The sequence below is a fragment of the Gossypium hirsutum genome, chromosome A09, assembly GCF_007990345.1.
Source record: "Gossypium hirsutum isolate 1008001.06 chromosome A09, Gossypium_hirsutum_v2.1, whole genome shotgun sequence".
NCBI classification, from domain to species: domain Eukaryota; kingdom Viridiplantae; phylum Streptophyta; class Magnoliopsida; order Malvales; family Malvaceae; genus Gossypium; species Gossypium hirsutum.
In genome coordinates, this window is record NC_053432.1 from 64,219,115 (window position 1) to 64,239,007 (window position 19,893).

The following is a 19,893-nucleotide window of genomic DNA, read 5'->3' on the forward strand; positions in this document are numbered from 1 at the left end:
TAGTTTTCATTGTGGAAAAGGTGGGATCTGTCTATCAAGTTTAGGGTCATCAATGAACTTGAGATGAATCAGGCTAAAACCACACCTCAGGTGTGATATTTTAAATTCGGATATGGATTATTATTTTAATTTATTTATAAAAATTTAAATATTAATTAATTTTTTTAAAATAATTTAATGTAATAAAATCAAAATTTGAGGCGAATGCAGCATTATTATTGTAGTCGAATAAAACTTGATTCGAGAAATTGTGTTTCAAAAGCTTTGAAATATAACATAGTGTAATATTCAAGAGAAGTATGACTCAGCTGGAACTTCAATATTAAGCTATTTGTCATTAAGTCTGCCTCCCGGCTTAAAGAGAATACATTAAAATTTTAATTATTTCATCATTTAAAAATTATAAAATATTAAAAACATTTTTATTGAGGTGGCAAACTGTCTTTTGAAAAAGTATTAATAGTGTTGTCTATTGAATAGTCCATGTTGATAGGCAATTGTCTTCGTGTTGAGGCAATTGTCTTCGTGTTGAAGTTTTGCTTCCTTTACCAAAAAAGTCTTGAAGGATCTATGAAAGGGAAACACTTCAGTTAGTAGAAATATAACTTTAAAGGCTCACAAGAGAAGTATCATATCATAGTACGTAATATTAATTATGTAAATCACCTGGGTATGCGGAAACTCAACCCACTAATCCGAGAAATATAGGTCACATACTTGCAAGTATCCCTTAGGTTGGTAATTCAAGTTCCTTACATGTAAGTGATTTGCATAATACTACACACTATATTGACATCTTTCTCGTGAGCTTTGTAAGTAGTATCTTCATTAATTGACATGCTTCCTCTACGTAAACACTTTAGAATCTAGATAGAAGAGATAGAGAAATTCTAATTATAAGAATAATATCTATCATTGTTGGGGATTTGGCCGACTCCTCAATAGATACTAGTTTCGAAAAATCAATCCCTTCGACACTTTTATGTTAATATTTATTACAATTTAATTCAAATAAAATTATTATTTTTATTATTAAAATTATAATTATTGCCTAGTCAATCTGAATTAACAATAAATTGGTGGTACCAAGTCCCAACCCTGGAATTATCTAGCTGTGAGTACTGTACAAAAGAATTTGTTTTAGTCTGTTTAACAATTTGAATGTAATTTTATTTAAAATCGATATTCAAATAAAATCTTTCTGATACTATCGACTTTAAAATTTAAATTTATAAAGATTTAGGGATATTTCAGCACATGATAATTTATGTATAATAATCTAATTTAATTTAATTTTATAGTTTCGTCTTGATGATCACTTCACTCATTCAACGACAGTAGCGTACTGTACTCTCATACACTGCATATCTTATGGGTCTCGCAATCAGTCGCCAAGTCAGTAGTAATAATTAATAAAGGCTGAATCCGAATCCAAATCAATCCACCAATTTACTTACGTAAACTCTGACTTCCCTCGCGGCTTTCCAGGGCGACTTCTCAATCCCCTAAACCCTATTTCTTTTACACAATGAAGATGATTTCTTTGAGCCTTGGGTTGTTGAAACTAGGTTTCCGTAGTGTAGCTGCATGAAATCAGGTTGAGAAAGTATACGTCAGTGAAAAGGAATAGCAGTGTTCTGGATTTTGTTTCCCTCTTTTTGTTTGCCACTGATTCCAAAAGTGAAAAAGCGACCATTACCATTACACTTGTAAGGTCGATTGCAATTAGCAAAAGAAACCATAATTAACTACACCTAGTCACAGGCAAACATGATATAATTTCAATATTAGGTTAATAAAACTCAGAAAAACACAAATCCAACCAACCATAACAGTATCTGCCTCAACACCATTGCTGACAAGCCCAATAACTAAAGTAAAGCATTCAAACATGCAGAAAGCATTAGTTTACTACAATACTGTCAGTTCCTTTCTATGTACATGGAGTTTTTACAGGCAACGAAAGCCCTTTTTTCTTTGATTCAGTGCATATACATGCAAAACACAAAAAGTTCAACTTCCCATGCAGCAAGCAAACTAGTAATGATTCACTGAACCAACATCATTTGACGGCATAGAAGGTTTGTTATTAAGCCCCATACCCAACTTCAACTCCAACTCTTCGCTCCCTTTCCCTTCATTTCCGCCGGAACTGAACAAATGAGCCACGGAGGTAACCACCGCGCATTTCCTCTGGGTTTTATTACCTTTTCTTTTCACCTTCTTCTTTGCTTCCGTGGATGAAGATGATGTACTACAGCGTGAAGGAAGGGGTAAGGCAGATGGAATTTCGAAGTTGGTCTTCGCTTTTGACCCTCTCAACCGCCTCGCCGCCGTGTCATACGCACGTGCAGCCTCCTCGGCCGTGTCGAACGTGCCTAACCAGTGCCTACACCGCCCGATACGGTCGCGTATTTCCGCTGACCACCTCCCCCATGGCCTCTTTCTCACACCTCTATAGCTTTTTTGCATCGAAGCAGCAGCGGCATTGACATTTCTCTTGTTAGAACCGAAGCGATGCGACGCCGAAACGAAACTCGACGTCTCTACCGCGCTCGCTCTATCACCGTCGCCTTGGCTGTTTGAGGTGGTGGGGTTGGTTTTAGTACCGAAGAGGACGTGTTGGCCAACCACAGCAGCTATCCCATCAATAACAGGCTGTGTTTCCAGGTAAGTTCCGATTCCATTTCCGGAATCGGAGAATTCAGTGTAAATGGGTGGATAGCTTCGCCTGTAAAACTGGGTGGAAGCTATCGTTGAAGAATGAGAAGAACAAGCAATAAGGTTATAAAGGCATGGCTTCTCAGTTGTTTCAGAAGCTTTTAAAGTACTATCAGTGGCCGGACTTTGCATTGTTAAGAGCTGAACCGAAGGGGAAAGAAGACGAAGGACGAGAAACTCATTCATAGAGTCTGATAAAATGTACGAGTATGCTATAGTCTAGTATTGAATCCAGATTTATAGAGAAAATAGTAAATTAAAACAAAAAAAAAGATTTTATTTATAATTTGAAGATATTCCTGTCGATTTTGATGACACCGTAATATTTACATTGCCAGTACTAATGGCGGGGATATCCCAAATGGTATATTACCTACTTTACCCTTTCTAATAAATAACCAGAAGAGGGACAGGATTGTGAATAAGGTGAAAATGGATTAGGAAACTCGTAATTAACTCTATCTGGGGCTTGGGTTTGAAGTGATAGAGTAAAATAGGTATTAATAGTGCGTGATCTCGAGGGTGCATAATGGTTAATAGCCGTTGGATTGAGTGACGTCAGGTTAGTATCAATGGATTAGATTGTTTGACACTTTTGACTAAAGATAGATAGATATGTTGATGATGATGTTTGTGTACATAATTAATATTTGATTTCTCGGTTATATCTGAGAATGGAGTTGGATGTTGAAGAGGTGCAGGGGAGTAACCGTGTGAATACAGATGAAGAACCAGTAGGATCTTGATGATGATGATGGTAGGGGTTGAATCATATGGCGTAAGTTGACACATGAAAGGTCCTGATCCTGTCAATCACACCATTCCTCACTTTTAATCTTTCTCCACCCCTTTCGGATTTTGCATATGGTAAAATCTATTGGAATCGAAGAACCAATGAATAAAATAAGCTAATATATTTATTTTCTTTAGTTTTTCAATAAACTTTTACTGTAATGAAATTGGGATAATAATTTTTAATCGCTCAGGCACCTAGATCTACTTTAGTACCTATATTTTATTTGTTCACTTTGGTTCTTAAACTTAAAAACTAGATCCATTTTAGTCTTTGAACTTAGACTCTATCAAGATTTGATTATGTGACCAATATTATTAGGATAGGATCAGATCGGATGAACCAATAATTGATTGATATAACTGTTCGAACAAATGGATTGAATCGAATGGCTCTGAGACTACTTGAAATTGGTAAAAAAAAAGCGATATCAAAATTACGTTTTAGCTTTTATAAAATTTTAATTAATTAATTAATTAATTATTGTTGGCTTTGCCGTCAAATCAATCAAATTGGTTGAATCGGGAACTGGTGGCCTAACCTATTCAACCAATTGTCTGATTAAAAAATATTATATGTGATGCTCTAAAATTGTACCATATTATCACTTTAAAAATTTATAATTTATAATTTATAATTTTTTACATCATCAAACTTTTATATTTTTAAGTTGAGAGTTGAAGTGAACAAAAAATATATATAAATACTTAAGTGAATTTAGTTGTCGAGTTTAAATGTAAAAAAATGTTATCCCAACAAAATTTGTATTCATATATTTTTAATAAAAGTTAAAATATTAAAAATTAGTCCCCTAATCATTTTATTTTTCAACTATCTCCAGCTTCCTCGCTAGTGTTTCTTCACTTAAAAATGGAACAATGAATTGGAGGTACAATAAAACATTACTTTGACAGAAGCCAAAAACAATGAAAGAGTCATAAGAGTAGAACTTCGATTGGTAGAGGTATAAGAACAGATGTATTGGCTTAAAAAATCGAGGCTCAATTGGAACACCATGGGAGAAAGGAACACCGAGTTTTTTCATGACACCACCAAAAGAAAAAGAGCATGGAACAAAAGCTTGGGTGTTCGAAACAAGAGCAACGTTTGGGTGGATGATCCCTCTTCCATTAAGAGCGCATTTGTGGAGCACTTTGAAGGAAATGTAGGTAGACCCAAAACATATGCAGTGATTTATAGATTAATTTTAACTGGATTGATACACATGTAATAGGACTAATTTGCCTGGGTCCAAAACCAATGAAACCAGATAAAAATAAAATAATTAAACAATCTACTCAAATTACAAATCCAAATAAAATTACAAACCCAAAAAATTTAAGGCCCAGTAACCCACAACATTAAGTTTTTTCAGAAAAAAAACTTTAACCCTAATACCCCATGTGCGCCGCACCCATCTGCTGCCACCACGTGCCTCCGCAGCATGCCCACCGCCCGAGACCTGGCACCCTTAACCGTCTTGCACCGAAATGGCAAAGTCCCACCTCCGTTGACCCTCCATGCGCTTGCAAAAATGATGAAAAAGCACATAGAAACAGTGGCCAACAAACAGCCGAAATAATAAAAGAAATAGTGTATAAACGGCTATAAAAAGCCAGATCCGAATTGTGATGTTTTTCACAGACGAAAATACAAAAAAAGGCATCAAATTTCAAAAGAAAAAAGAGGTAGCATTTATTTTTATTTTTGAACTAAAAATAAAAAAACAACAACTAAAAATCGAAACTTTACCTGTCGTTTTAGGTCTCTTGATTTATTTTCTTCTTTTCTTCTCTCTTTTTCGAATTTTGGTGGGTTATTTGAGCATTTTACCCTCAGATCTAGGCTCGAGAAGGCGAAGGGCTTAAAAAAGGAAAATTTTTATTTTCAGGCAACCATGGATTGCGGCGCCGTCGCCGGTAGCCAACGGTCCAACGACCGGGACCATGGCCGGAGCTCTGAGGGTTGAGAGAGGTTGAGAGAGCTTTTTTTTTGTTTTTTTTTCTGAAAGAGGAGTAAAATGAAAATTTTGAATTTTTTTACTTAAATAGGCCTTACAAAACGGTGTCGTTTTGGGCTAATGCACAGATGCCAAAACGGCGTTGTTTTGGCCTCCAACCTGATAACCCGATCCGCAAGGCTAGGATCCCTGTGTTTTCTAGAGCATGGGTTATTTGCACGTGTGGTCCTTCCTCTTTTGCGACGCGCTGCAATTTAGTCCTTTTTTTATTTTTTTCTCTTTTTAATTTTGCCGCATAATTTTGTTTTTGTTTCACTTTGGTCCCTAGGCCATTTTAAGAGAGAGATTCTTGAAACAGCACCGTTTCAGGCGACCCGATGACCAGAATCACGCCGACCCGCTTAAAGGACCCTCGTGTTTTGATAGGGATGGGGTTATTTGCTTATTTGGTCCCTCTATTTTTAATCATTTTAAAAATAAAGTCCTATTTCTATTTTTTTCCTTTTAATTTTTACCTTGTGATTTTATTTCTATTTCATTTCGGCCCCTCAACTTATCAAGGGAAATGGCAGAGGTTTTGGGATATTTTCCCAATTAATCCCTCATATTTTTTGCGCATTTTGAAGTGATCCTTTGTATTGTTTTATTATTCAATTAATTTTCTTTTATTATGTTTTATACCTGCAATTTTGTCTAAACTACAATTTCATCCTTGGTTGTTTAAAATCAACCCTTTATAAATTTTATTTGTATATTATTTTATCTATTTATTTATGTATTTGTTCGTGTATATATATATTCTTTTTTCTTTTTCCTTTTTTACTCTTTTCGTATTTAAAATTCATATTATTCTTTATTTCTTTATTTGCACGTTTTGTTACTGCTTATTATTATTGTTGTTGTTATTATTTTTATTAGTTTTTTTTTATTGTTCATATTAGCATTAAAGTAGATATACCATATGATTATCGTGATTTGCTTTCATTAGTGTATTCATATTATTGTTATTTACTAGCGCAACAATTTTATTCGCATATCATCGTTTTAAACAAAAAAATTACATTTCAGTTAAATACTACACTTGTTATTATTCAAAAAATTTCAAAATAAGGCAAATGTTTCGTATTTAGAGATTTGAGAAGTCGTACCCTAACTTACAAGGTTTTGATTTTTCTCGTTGAACCTAAATAATCGAATATCCTTCTAGAATTAAAATACATAAGATTTCAAATAAAAAAAACAAATTCATTCTCAAAATTTCGGAGTGTCATGTCCTAACTTGCGGGATGTGACATTTTATTGCCTCGAGATGAGAGAGTCTTTAACATATTTTTCGATTTATTTAAGATTTTTTTAAGTAAACAAAATATTAGTACAAAGAGGGATCGTATTTCAAACTCTTTTCAAGTTTTCAATTTTCGACATTAAGACATTAATTAATCAACTAGCATCAATTTTGGGCGTTGCGAGGGTGCTAACCCTTCCTCGTGTGTAATCGACTCCCGAACTCATTTCTCGAAGTTTATAGACCTAAAAAAAACGTTGCCTTAATAAATTAAATCCCTTATTAAAACGATTTTTACGAGGTGCCCCGATCACACCTCATAAAAAAAAGGGATTGGTAGCGGCTCCCATTTTCGTTTTTTCTATACAAAAGTCAATCTTAAAAAATGGTTTTCGACAACACACTTAACCTCCCTCTCACTGAATTCGAAGTCAAAGAAGTTGCCTTCCAAATAGGACCCCTCAAAGCCCCCAATAATGATGGCAAACTCAAGCTTTTCTAACAATTATGTAACATATGTTTGGAAAAATCGATTTGAAAAAAAATTATTTTAAGTATAGTGAAAGTTTAATTTTTTTTAAAATAGAGTCTTTTTATAATATTTATAATAATAAATTTTAATTAGAATAATGCTTGTGCTTTGTGTGAGATAGATTCAAGTCGATCCTAGCTTTCTATTGAATAACCTTCTTCGCTATTCTAAAATCTCAAATTGCGTTGAGTGTGGATTCGAACAACAGGAATTAAATTTCAGAACAAAAACAATTTACTTACTTTCAATAGGAAAATAAGTTACCTCTATAAAATGGTAATAATTGTAATTCTTTGAAAATAGAATTTATTCATTTTAAATAAATTAATACCATTTTCTAGTAGAATAACAATATATGAATTACTCTAGAACTAGAGGAGTTAGGGGCGACACACCCCTCCATTTTTAATAGGGTTGCCACCCCTTGTGTTTTCACAAGGCATAATCAATCCTCTCATGTATTGAATCTAATTATATGTGCTTTCTAAACTTTTGCTCAAAACTTATAATTTGTCCAACTCAATATTTATTTTCTATTACTCAATTATTATTATTTTAATCAACTAATTTAATTAATTAAATTAGCTAAATTAATTTCTCGATTAAATAAATTTCTCAATCCAATTCTAATTATTTGAAGTCATAACAATTTTACTGTAATAGAATCTATGAGAAAATATATTTAATTTTCTTATTCAATAAATTCATAATGACTAATTAATTTAATTTCATTTTCGAACTTCAATTATTTAATTATAATTAATTAAATTATAATCGGAAGAACCTTAAATTAATTTCTTAGTCATTTCTTGTACTTAACGAGAAAACGCATTCACTACGGACTGTGATACATGCAATCTATTTCTCTTACTTTATTGTTTTCATTCATTTATATTCATTGGTTCTACTTGCAATTTATTTTTGATAATCTTGAGCTAGTGGTGGATTGATTGGACATATATAATTAGGCTCAAATAATTTATAATTAAGTTACAGCTTTTCACATATTAATTATAAACTTATTTAATCATAAAGTCATTCAACTAAAGTATCGTGATTGAACTCTCCCTTGTTATATACCATTACGAAAACTACTTAATAAGTGCTCGTCTAATAACCTTATTATAAGTGTGTTACCTTCATAGAATATTCTTAATCTCTTTAAAATAAATATGTTCTCCCAATATAATCTTATTTTATCTCACAGTAACTATTACATCTTCCTTTATGAAAAGTCAATTACTATCAAATAGTAAACAAATCATTTATCATAAAGACAAATGACCCATGACTACGTTTACTTTTCATCTATCATGTAATGTCGATGAGAGGATACCATTTACCCATTAGTTGGGCTATGAATTCCATTATTGTGAATGACGCTATATACTGTAGAAGTCGTATGGCCAACGTACCAGATTTCAGTTCATTATCTATTTGAACCTAATTTTTCATTTGCATCAAAGTATACATGTCACACATGCATAGTCCATCATTCACTAAGAATTAAAGGCTGCTACAATATTAAGGTCACAAGTAAACAAATCCATAAATGGAGTTAGGACTTATTCTACTTGGGTCATGTCTAATGTATTATCAGTCCAATAAATCACATCTCTGTCTCTATTTACAAAGAGTCATCCGTTCAAATTCTCAAGATAAGGTATCTCCCCAATGGGATTCGATAAATGACATATTAATCTTTCAATTGATTTGCTCATTCTGATAAGATTAATGACATGTTTTGATTATCTATTAATACACATTATCTTTTTGTATTATGATCCAACTAGGTAATACCACTTAATATTAGTTAAACGTTAGTTAATCAGTGACCCAATATTTCTTTCATACTTTGCATGCAAAAACCATCAAGGACAATATATAAAGAATATTAATGTAATTAAATCAAATTGTTCAAAAAATACAAGTATACATAGATAAAAATATTACACTAAGGGCACTAGATCCCAACAACGTGGTAGGCCCACTCACTACTTAATCCATCTTTTTTTTTCTTGGAATCTAACTTTCTTTTAAAAAGCCTTAAAAAGACAATTATCATTCTCATCCCCAAAAGTGAGTCCTAAACTTCCTTTGCTGACTATAGGCCAATTAGTCTATGTAATGATGTTTATAAAATAATCTTGAAAATGTTCGTCAATCGGTCGAAAAGTGTCCTGCCAAATCTAATTTCTTAGTTCCAAAATGCTTTTGTTGATGGTCGAGTTATCTCCAACAATTTTATTCTAGGTAGTGAAATTTTACACACTAAAAAGGAAAGGAAAACCAAAGGTAAGCGATCTTTCACGACTCTTAAAATTGATATAAGTGAAGCTTTTGACAAAATTAGTTGGGTTTTTCTTTCTTACATATTGAAGATCATGGTTTTTAGCCTAAGATGGATTAATTAATCCTTTAATGTATCATCACAGTCTTTTACCAAATTGTAGTCAACGACTCATTCTTTAAATAATTCAAACCATATAAAGGACTCAAACAAGGAAACCCACTTACCCGGTACTATTTGTACTATGCCAAAACATCTTTTTCCTCTACCTTTCTAAAGCCAAAATTGACAATTCCATTAAAGGCATCAATATTTAAAGGTGCACCCCAATCAGTCATCTACCTTTTGTTGATGATTGTTGCATTTTCTGTCTGGTGAAGTATAATCCGCCTAATTGCTTATTTGACGTATATGTGTGGGCATATAGTAATTGCCATATAAGTAAGTGAAAATTTTATTTTAGGATATCCTGCAATTCAAAGGAAAATATTATATTAAATGAAAAAGGGATAAGTATGGTATGAGTTATCGCCAAAGGTAAAGTACGTCTTGTTTGTCTGAAATACTGTGCTAGTTAGGTTGTAAAGTAACCTGGTTAGAAATCAACTGAATAGATTAGTATGATATTTGTAAATGCAGGGTACTCATTTACGTTTCTCTCGGAAACTGTAAACTATTAAGAAGGCAAATTCTGAAATATGTTACACTTGTTAAGTTCCACAAAGTAGGATGGGTCATATTTATATGTGTGAGAAAGGTTCTGAGAAAGATTCTTCTTCTTCCTTCAAGAGTACTTTTTGATTCTTTTTCTCAAGTCTAATTATATCTCTTCCTTGTTAAGCTGGAAGCTATGGTTCTTAGTTAATGAGTGATTATCCCATTTTCGAGTAACTATTACACCTCTGTATGTCAAGTTCTAAATAAGTAAGTCTATATGTGGTATTTGAATAGTAAGTTGTAAGTATATGTCAAATATGTATAAATGTGTCCAATTTGGATTTATCATGTCGAATATATATTTTTTAAATTAAATTATATGAACATTTTAGTATAATTAATTTAACATATGCGGCAAGTTCCCAAGTATATATTCAACTATAATCTCACTTTTTTTGCAGGTTCCAATTGATCTGACCATAATGTGCGGTCTTGTAGGATCCTACAATGTTGGAAGTAATATTAAAACACTTTTAATGTTACAAATAGTGAGTTGCGCCTAGCAATGTATTACTGCTACCTAAGTTGCACGAATAATATGGTTCGACAATGCCTTTTCACAATAGTTTTACAATGTAGTATATCATTTTGTATGTGATATCTAGATTGAATACAAGTTAACAAGCACATTTGTATAGTCCAAACTTTTATTTCCTGGCCCCATGAGTAGACTTAGGTATACAAATGGGTCTGAAACCTTATATCATCTCATTTGAGCACCATTATGCATTTTTAGTCTCACTTTATTAAGGGCCCAAGACCTTAGCATTGTAATGAGAGCGATATCTTGCTACCACAATAGCATTTATAGTACATCAAAGTACGAAAAACGTTTGACTACGTCAAAATACACAACTCCTAATATTAGAAACTATGGCGATCTAAAGCCTAAGAATCACATACACTATTATCACCATGAAAGTTTTCGTGATAAGTCAATTCAATACACTATTTATCTAACATGTACCAATATCCATGCGAACAATTTGTCATCAATTAACCCTATATTAGTCTTAATGTACTATTATTTCCATAACCTACAATAATACTCCAACAAAGACAATTTAAAGATAATCATCTTATCCTAGGGACTTTATTATTTATCCGTTAGAAATGAAGACTAAACATAATAATGAGATTGTCTTTATATTAATAGAATAAGATAAATGGTATATCTTTGGACATACTCCAACATGTTCGTCGACCTTGGCCAAGACATCTATACGAAATTACATGTCTACCTATATCATCTGCGTTCGATCCATTTCTTCTTAGTTACACAAATTTTTCATTAGCCTATTCAGTGCTTCATGTTCTGCATCTAACCTTGGAACCTTTCGAACTCGGATAAGTGGAGCCACACTTTTTTTAATCCAATTACCATAAATAAAATTAACAAAATCACAAAATTTACCATCATGAAAAGAGTATGAAAAATAATATGTTAAAATAATGCTATGAATAGAACTAACAAAATCTGTGGATGTTCCTCTTCCTCCCGGGAGATGTTTTCATGGGCCGCTACCAAACCGGGCTCGATTTTACTGAGAGTGAGCTTTGCAATTAAAGTACAAAATGACGTACTTATTTTGATTGTTTTATCAGTTAACATAAAGCTGCAAAGTTTACAACACCTGGTTTAAACATACTAAATGTTTCATTTGAAACACCAAATGTTACCCAACTGTCTTAAACTCAGTTACTGTTATCAAGTGCTGGTAAACATTCATGAAGAATCTCAGCTGCATGTTTCAATTCTTCCTCTGAGATGATCAATGGTGGCACCAGTCTCACCACATTTCCTTTCCCTGCAGTCAATACAATAAGTCCAGAATTTCGGCACGCATCTACAAGGGGCGAAGCAGACACATCCAACTCTATCCCAATCATAAGACCCCATCCTCGTATTTCTTTCACGTGGGGATTCCCTCCGAGCTTCTGGTTCAACAATTCTTTCATGTAATCACCTTTCTTCGAGACGCTGGACAAGAAACTGGGGTTTGCAATTTTATTGAAAACAGAAATTGCAGCACTGCAAACAAGAGGTGAACCTGCAAAAGTACTTCCATGGTCCCCATGGGCTATGGCAGAAGCAACTCTTTCAGTTACCAAAGTCGCACCTATTGGAAGTCCTCCTGCAAGTGGCTTCGCAAGTGTCATCATATCCGGGAATACGCCGTACGCTTCGTGTGCCCAGAGATAACCAGTTCGACCCAATCCGCATTGAACCTAGGAATATAAAAAGTAATTGTAACAATTATAACAAATGCTAGAATCCTATGGATATGCACCTAATATGCGTATACTCAAATTTTCAAGTCCATTTCACATATTTGAACGATCATAACTCTATACCCCATTTCAACTAACTACTACAACCAATCACCTATATAGCACATATAAAGCTGTGTACCTCATCAAAGACTAAGAGGGATCCAGCATCATCGCAAGCCGAACGCAGAGCTTGCAAAAACTCTTTTGTTGCACTGTATATTCCACCTTCACCCTGAACTGGTTCTACAAATACAGCAGCAATCATCCCATTCCTAATAAGATCTATTGCAGCATGTATGTTGCCATACTCCAAGAAAGTAACTCCGGGCATAACAGGCTCAAATGGTGAACGGTAGTGCTCTTTACTCGTCAAAGCAAGGGCTCCCATCGTCCTACCATGGAAGCTATTCGTAAAGGTGATAAATTCTGTTGCAGGCTGCTTATTATCAGGATGTATAAATCTTTGGAACTTCCTGGAAAACTTAATAGCAGCTTCATTTGCTTCCGTTCCAGAGTTGGTGAAAAATACTCTATCAGCGAAGGAATTACTCACAAGACGTTTTGCAAGCTCCACCTACAACATCACATAAAAACTTATATGTAATTGTATAATCACTTTTAACAGTTCTAATTCCTCATAAAATGAACATGCAAATTCTGGTCTTGCCTTACTTATGAAGGGTAATCAATGATTTCTAAATAAACATTAACCCATTCTATATCAACAAAAAACAAGAATCGGGTAAGCAAAACTTCACCTGAGGAATGGTATAGTAGGCATTACTAACATGAGTAAGAATATTGGCTTGTTCTGTAACAGCCCTGACCCAATCGGGATCCCCATGACCAAGCGCATTCACAGCAATCCCAGCTGCACAATCAAGAAACTCTCGCCCTTCCGGATCATACAATTTACAGCCCTTCCCACTGGAAAGCACCACCGGAGATCTTGCATACGATCCAACAATAAACTTCGCTTCTTCCTCTATCACTTCATTGCTTCCATTCGACTTCAATTTCAATGGATTCGGTGCTTCCACGTCCATGTTTAGAGATGCATTCACTCTCCCTTTGTTTAACGGGCGGTGGAGATTGGTCGCCGGAGAAACTGAATGCGAAAAGCTGTGAAAAAGCTGAAGAGAACCCATTTTTTTAGCTTTTTTATTCTTTTCCGGTAAAAGCTTTGAACTTTTTCTTTGGGTTTATACAGAAGCAGGAACAATGAATTTAAGAACGTAAAAGAATGGGGTTTGAGAGAGAAATGTTGAATGATTGCTAATCAATGAATTGATTTACAGAAGGAAAAAAGCAAATTTGGATTTGGAGATAGAAAGGTGGGTAGCGTAGGGTTTATAATTGGGGTACAATGCTGTTAAAGCCTTTAGATCTAAAACAATTAAATCCCAACCGTTAATTGAAAAAGAAAGGGTTTTTGACCTTGAAAAGCAAAATTGTAATTTCAAAGTCGGATTCAATGTTGAATTTTTCATTTCTTTTTATAACATAAACTTTTGTCTTTTATCCAATTTCAACTTCTCCTTCACCACCACTCAAGCATGGACTTCCTAAAAAATTTGAAGGCATTTTTTGTTTCAATTATTGGTACTACACTCGTCACAGCCACCACCATCACCACCCGACCTTGAATTGCACCACTGCCGCTTCCCCAACAACAATCGCTGCCACCAACTCCCTCCCAACGGAAACTTGCAGCAGCATCTGCAATGGGTAAGCGCATTCTGTCATTTTGTTTTTCATATCCCGTTACCGTCTCTCTCCAATTGCAATACGCCCAAATCGATGATCATCAACCCAACTCATCCTACTTTTACTTTCAAACCTTTTTTAATGGCTTTGTTTATCATATTAATTTCTACCCAAGCTTCAGAAAGATTAGAAAAAGTTACGGTCCTTGTAGCTGCTGCCGCATTTTTTCACGGCATAGCTATCCCCTTCACCTTGGAGCTTAAATGCGTCTGTCTTTGCCGTGTTTATGCTCTTCTTACTCTTTCTCACCGCCTTCATATACTTCAATGCCTTTTTGTTCTTCTTATTTGGAATAAACTTCCTGCATATTCAATGTAACAACATGCACCATTTGATTCCTTGTCAATGTTTGTAAAATTGTTAAACTTTTTTTTCTTATATTTTGTAGAATTTTTTTGGAATTTTTAAAATTTTTAAAAATTTAAATTTTGAAATTTTTATAAATATTTTAAAAATTAAAAATAATTTAAATTTTTTTTATAATTTTTGATGAGAGAAATTAATTTACTTATTTTCAAAATTAATAGAGACAAAAGAGATATTTACACCAATCAATCGTTTAAGTTATTCAAATTATAAAGTTCAACTCAAGAAACTCAAATTATTTATTTGAATTAGACTTAAAAAACTGAATAATTTAAACAACTTAAAATTTTTATTTTCTTTTTAATTTTTTAAAATTGAATCGAATTTTAAATTAGAGAATAACATAGATTTAGGCACACTAAAATTTATCGCAACAACAATACCATCAATTAAATTAAATTATACCAAAACACACTATAAAAGAACAGCCCAACCAAAATTTGAACCTAAGCTTTGAATATGGATAAATTGTATTACATTTTTGATTTTTTTTTCCTTGAGACTTTAAGTTTAGTAGTTGGTATAAAAATTTAAATTGTTTAATTATCTTACCCTTAATTGTTTGATTATGAATTTACTATCTTACCCTTAAGATTTTTTAGTTTTATATCACTATAATTGTATTTATAAACTTAAAAAAATTAGTATAATATAACTAAAATTAAATTTAACCAATGTAATCTTTTTTTTATACAATATAACAATAATTTTGGAATAAATCACAAATAAAAATATATATAATTCAAAATATTCCTAATTCGATTCTTATTTTATAGAAAAAAGAAGTTGATACTTTTTTTCAATGTTAGTATAAGTTATATGAATAAATGGACCCTAAGTTATATATATATATATAATTCAAATATACCAATTAAAAATATATATAATTCAAATGTGTTTTTACGTGAATTAATAGACCTAAGTTATATAATAGAAATGTATTAAATTGAGAAGGGATTATATGACAAATCAGATTTTTACTCTTAATTTTTAGTATTTTTAGCTTGATTTGAATTTTTTCAGGAGAAAAAGCTAAATATTAGGAGGAAAAATCTGATTTGTCATTCTTTCGAAAAGTGATAAGATGACATGAAATTATAGTTTCATATAATTTTTTTCATATTAAATAATATAATACGTAGGTATCAACCCAACTAACCTAGACTTTAATCACTTTTTTATTGCGATTAACAGGTTATTAACCTAAAATATTAACATGATAAAGCTAAGTGACAGGTTAAATGCTTTAAAGAAAAAAAAAGTCTAAAGGCAAAACAGAAATGAAAAGGCAAGCCCTAGAGGAGCAACCGAACAGCTTCCGTCTACTACTTTTAACTTCCCCCTATGTCTTGTTGAACCAAAGAAAATACAGCAGCCAACAAAACCTAAACTTTCAACTTCTTTTGATCTGAAAATTTTGGGTGAGATGAGGTTGAGAATCAGTAGAATAGCAAGGTGTGGGTCAAGATGTATGCTCATACCCTGAATCCTTTACATTGCTTCGCACTGATCTCAGTCCGGCGGACAACACCAGTCACAACTACCTCTTCATTCCAATGATACAGCTCAAACTCTCTTGTGCCACTTTATTTTTGTTCTGTGAGCATGCAACAATGTGCAGGCATTTGTTAAAACTTGTTGCTAAAAAATATAATTTTTTTTATAAATTTATATTCATAATAGATCTAGACATCCACATGTCTAGTTTCATTCTACACCTGTAGTTTTTTTATTTTTGAATTTATATTTCTATTTTTATAACGTTTTACAAATTTTTTATTTTTATTTTTATTTTTACTGGCTGCTCAATGACAGAAATAGTCGGTCAATGTACTTAATTGATGAGAATTTTATCGTTGGGATTTAAATGATAAAAAAGATGTTCAACTTTGAAGCTGAGAACTTCTGCAAGGTTTACCTCGCCACACACAGCATTCACTCCGTGGTAATTCTTTCCAATTTTGTAGTTTGATGTGTTTGCGGTTGCTTGCTCTGTTACAATGCTTTCTTACATCGTAGTGGTAATGTTGTACGTGTAGAAAGCATAGGAGCTGAACAAGAGTGGTAGGGATGTACTGACATGTAGCTTCTTTTTTTTGTAACTGTAGTTCTTCCCAGCTACTGCTATAGTCTGTCCATTGACGCCTGCAACAGCCACCCTTAGAAATTGTAATGGTCAGTGTTGGCAAGTGGACTTGGTCAAATGTGATAATAAGATGTATTTTCTTAAGGGCTGGAGAAGATTCATCGATGAAAACTCTGTAGTGAATGAGAATTTTTTAATTTTCAATTATGTCGGTGGTTGTGTGTTCGATGTGAAGGGTTTGATGCTTGTGAGAAGAGCATACCATGTGTGGTGTCGGAAGAAGAAGAAGAAGAATCGGAATCGGAATCAGAATCAGAAGATGATGATAGTGACGATGCTAATGATGAAGGAGCTGACTCTACGGAGGTTGAGGATGAGGAGATCCATCCAGAAGATTATGTTCAACATTTGAATCCTTATTTTGTGGTGAAGACCACAAAGTCTTCACAGAGGACGAACGAACTGGTATGTTTCTACAAATTTCAGTTTTGGGTAACATATGTTTGCATGATTAGCTAAGAATGGTCTAAATATTTTCTACTAACTTATGGCTTCACGATTTCAGTATATTCCAACTGGTATAGCCAAAGATTTTGGAGTGAGTTTAGAAGACGGGGAGAAAATTACATTTGTTGACCCATACAACCGGAAAAGCATTGGGAAGGTTGTGGAATGGAAGGACCAACGAACATGCATAAAGGGGTTGTGAAGTGTGTTGATTCGAAACAAAGTCAATCTGGAGCGTGACACCTGCATTTATGAATTCCTGATCGAAAACGGACAACAAGCTGAAATGGGTGTGCAAACTAAGTCCATCCAAGTTCATGTTTATTTGTCGCAGGAAACCTTCCGAGTCGGGGATAAAGGCTAGCAAGAAGCAAAAGCAAAAGTGAAAACATATTTAGACATGGGTAGATTTATTAGGACATGGTTTGTAGTTGAGGTGTAAAGGTTTAATGCTTTCGAAAATGAATATTTAGGATTGCCCTCTATTTTACTTGCAGTGTAGTTTTGTCAATTATTCAGGATTGCAGCAATCATATATATGTATATATATTGTTTCACTGGAAATTTTCTTAAGTTTCTTTCATTCTCAATTGGTATGGAACTTTATGTTGGGTTGCTATTTTGAAACTATATCAACAGATAAAAAAATGCCATAGTTTTAAGTATTGTTAGGTGTGGGTCCCACTATGTGGGAAACTCATAATTTCTGCCACATTTTATTATCTCTTTTTGGTTTTGTCAAAAGCCATTTTTGGGGGGCTTTTAACAGGTGATGTGGGCAGAAATTTTTGCAGAGCTAAAACAAAAAAAATCTCAAATTAAAATAGAGAGAAAGAGAGAAGAAAATTTTAGTTTTTCAAGTTTGGTGCAGCAGTGATCAACTCTTCAATTGAAGGTTCATCCGTGGTTCGATTGAGCTGATTTTTGGACAGCAGCTAGGCGATAAGGTGTTCTTGGCTTTGTACGGTCGGATTTTTCATCCGAGTCTCGTAGCGTCGGAAATACCCATTTTTCAGCAGCTACGTTTTTGGTGATGTTCTCTCATTTTTCTCTCTTTTGCTAAAGATTACATATTGTTAGCCTTGTCGGAGTTGAATGCTTGTTGTAGGCTTGATATTGTGATCTTGTAGTCGAACATTTGATGATAGTAGAGCTCTTTATCGGACTCTAAAGTCCCGTGGTTTTTACCCTTGATTAGAGGGGTTTTCCACGTAAAAATACCGGTGTCTCTATTTATTTTTGTTGTGGTTGCATTAGTTGATTTGTGGTTGATTAAGGTTGCTAGAGAACATATCTTGTGCTATTGTGCTTGCCATAATTTTTGACAGGAGTTATAAGGAGAGAAAGAACACCGGTTGTGCTTTCGCTTTGTTTCGGTTGTTCGGTTTCTTCCCAACAAACTGGTACCAGAGCTTGGTTATTGTGTCAGATAATTATGGAAATTAATACGAGCAAGATGATTATGTTGAATGGCACAAATTATCAACTTTGGCGGAATAAAATGAAGGACTTGTTGTTTGTGAAGGCTTTGCATCTTCCGGTCTTTACTACTCAAAAACCCGATTCGAAAAGTGATGAAGAATGGGAATTTGAGCATCAACAAGTGTGTGGCTTTATTCGGCAATTTGTTGAAGAAAATTTTTACAACCACATTGATCAGGAGACACATGCTCGAACATTGTGGGAGAAGCTTGAAAGCTTGTATGCTTCGAGGTCGGGCAATAACAAGTTGTTTTTGCTGAAGAAAATGATGGCGCTGAAATATAAAGAAGGAATGTCTATAGCTGACCATGTTAGTGAATTTCAGAGTGTGATGAATCAGTTGCTTGGTATGGGTGTCAAATTTGATGACGAGATTTTAGGACTTTGGTTGCTTGCTACTCTACCAGACTCTTGGGAGACCTTTCGAGTCTCACTCATTAATTCTGCCCCACAGGGTATTATTACTTTGGATTTGGCTAAGAGTGGTGTGTTGAATGAAGAGGTTAGAAGAAGATTTCAGGGTTCTACATCACAGTCCGAGGTGTTGGTTATCGAGAACAGGGGGAGAAACAGAGACAAAGATGGAAAGGGTAGAGATAAAAGCCGAAGCAAGTCAAGATCGAGATACAAGAATCTTGAGTGTCATCATTGTGGTAAGAAAGGTCATATCAAGAAATATTGCTTCAAGTGGAAGAAAGAGAACAAAGGTGGTGGTGATAAACACGATCGGAATGACAATGAAAAATTCGAGCGTGTTGCTACTGTTACTCGTGAAGATCTGTTAGTTATTTGTGATGATAATTTGGTCAACCTAGCATGCGACGAGACTAGTTGGGTGATTGATACTGGTGCATCACTTCATGTCACGTTGAGGAAGGAATTCTTCACATCTTATACTCCTGGTGATTTTGGGGTATTGAAGATGGGTAATGATGGTTTGGTTTCGGTTATTGGTATGGGAGATGTTAGCTTGGTGAGTAACAATGGAACAAAGTTAACTCTCAAGGATGTCAGACATGCACCGGATGTCCGTTTGAATTTGATTTCTGCAGGAAAGCTTGATGATGAGGGATTTTGTAACACCTTCAGTGAAGGGCAGTGGAAGCTGACTAA

The 19,893-nt window shown here is 33.9% G+C and overlaps 2 protein-coding genes and 1 long non-coding RNA gene across 3 annotated transcripts; 1 reads left to right on the forward strand and 2 right to left on the reverse strand.

The window, feature by feature from the left end:
- Positions 1-1,844: 1,844 nt before the first annotated feature.
- Positions 1,845-2,916, reverse strand: LOC107890272 (ethylene-responsive transcription factor ERF084). The gene has a single exon (XM_016814749.2). It carries the CDS (start codon positions 2,905-2,907, stop codon positions 2,038-2,040), a length of 870 nt encoding a protein of 289 aa, XP_016670238.1. The 5' UTR covers positions 2,908-2,916; the 3' UTR covers positions 1,845-2,037.
- Positions 2,917-11,861: 8,945 nt separating this feature from the next.
- LOC107889047 (acetylornithine aminotransferase, mitochondrial) lies at positions 11,862-13,905 on the reverse strand. The gene is made up of 3 exons (XM_016813344.2): positions 13,331-13,905; positions 12,712-13,146; positions 11,862-12,527 (listed from the first exon to the last, which is right to left on the reverse strand). The coding sequence occupies exons 1-3, from the start codon at positions 13,718-13,720 to the stop codon at positions 11,994-11,996; spliced, it is 1,359 nt and encodes a 452-aa protein (XP_016668833.1). The 5' UTR covers positions 13,721-13,905; the 3' UTR covers positions 11,862-11,993.
- Positions 13,906-14,092: 187 nt separating this feature from the next.
- LOC107890032 (uncharacterized) lies at positions 14,093-17,881 on the forward strand. The gene is made up of 4 exons (XR_005901101.1): positions 14,093-14,300; positions 16,521-16,650; positions 16,814-17,256; positions 17,357-17,881. It is a non-coding gene; the product is annotated as an uncharacterized lncRNA (long non-coding RNA).
- Positions 17,882-19,893: the final 2,012 nt, after the last annotated feature.

Excerpts from the sequence above, each read along its gene's own strand:
- LOC107890272 (XM_016814749.2), bottom strand. The coding sequence starts at position 2,907 with ATGAATGAGTTTCTCGTCCTTCGTCTTCTTTCCCCTTCGGTTCAGCTC.
- LOC107889047 (XM_016813344.2), bottom strand. The coding sequence starts at position 13,720 with ATGGGTTCTCTTCAGCTTTTTCACAGCTTTTCGCATTCAGTTTCTCCG. Across the intron at positions 13,147-13,330 it reads CCTACTATACCATTCCTCAG|GTGGAGCTTGCAAAACGTCT; the intron begins GTGAAGTTTTGC and ends GTGATGTTGTAG. Across the intron at positions 12,528-12,711 it reads CCCTCTTAGTCTTTGATGAG|GTTCAATGCGGATTGGGTCG; the intron begins GTACACAGCTTT and ends TTATATTCCTAG.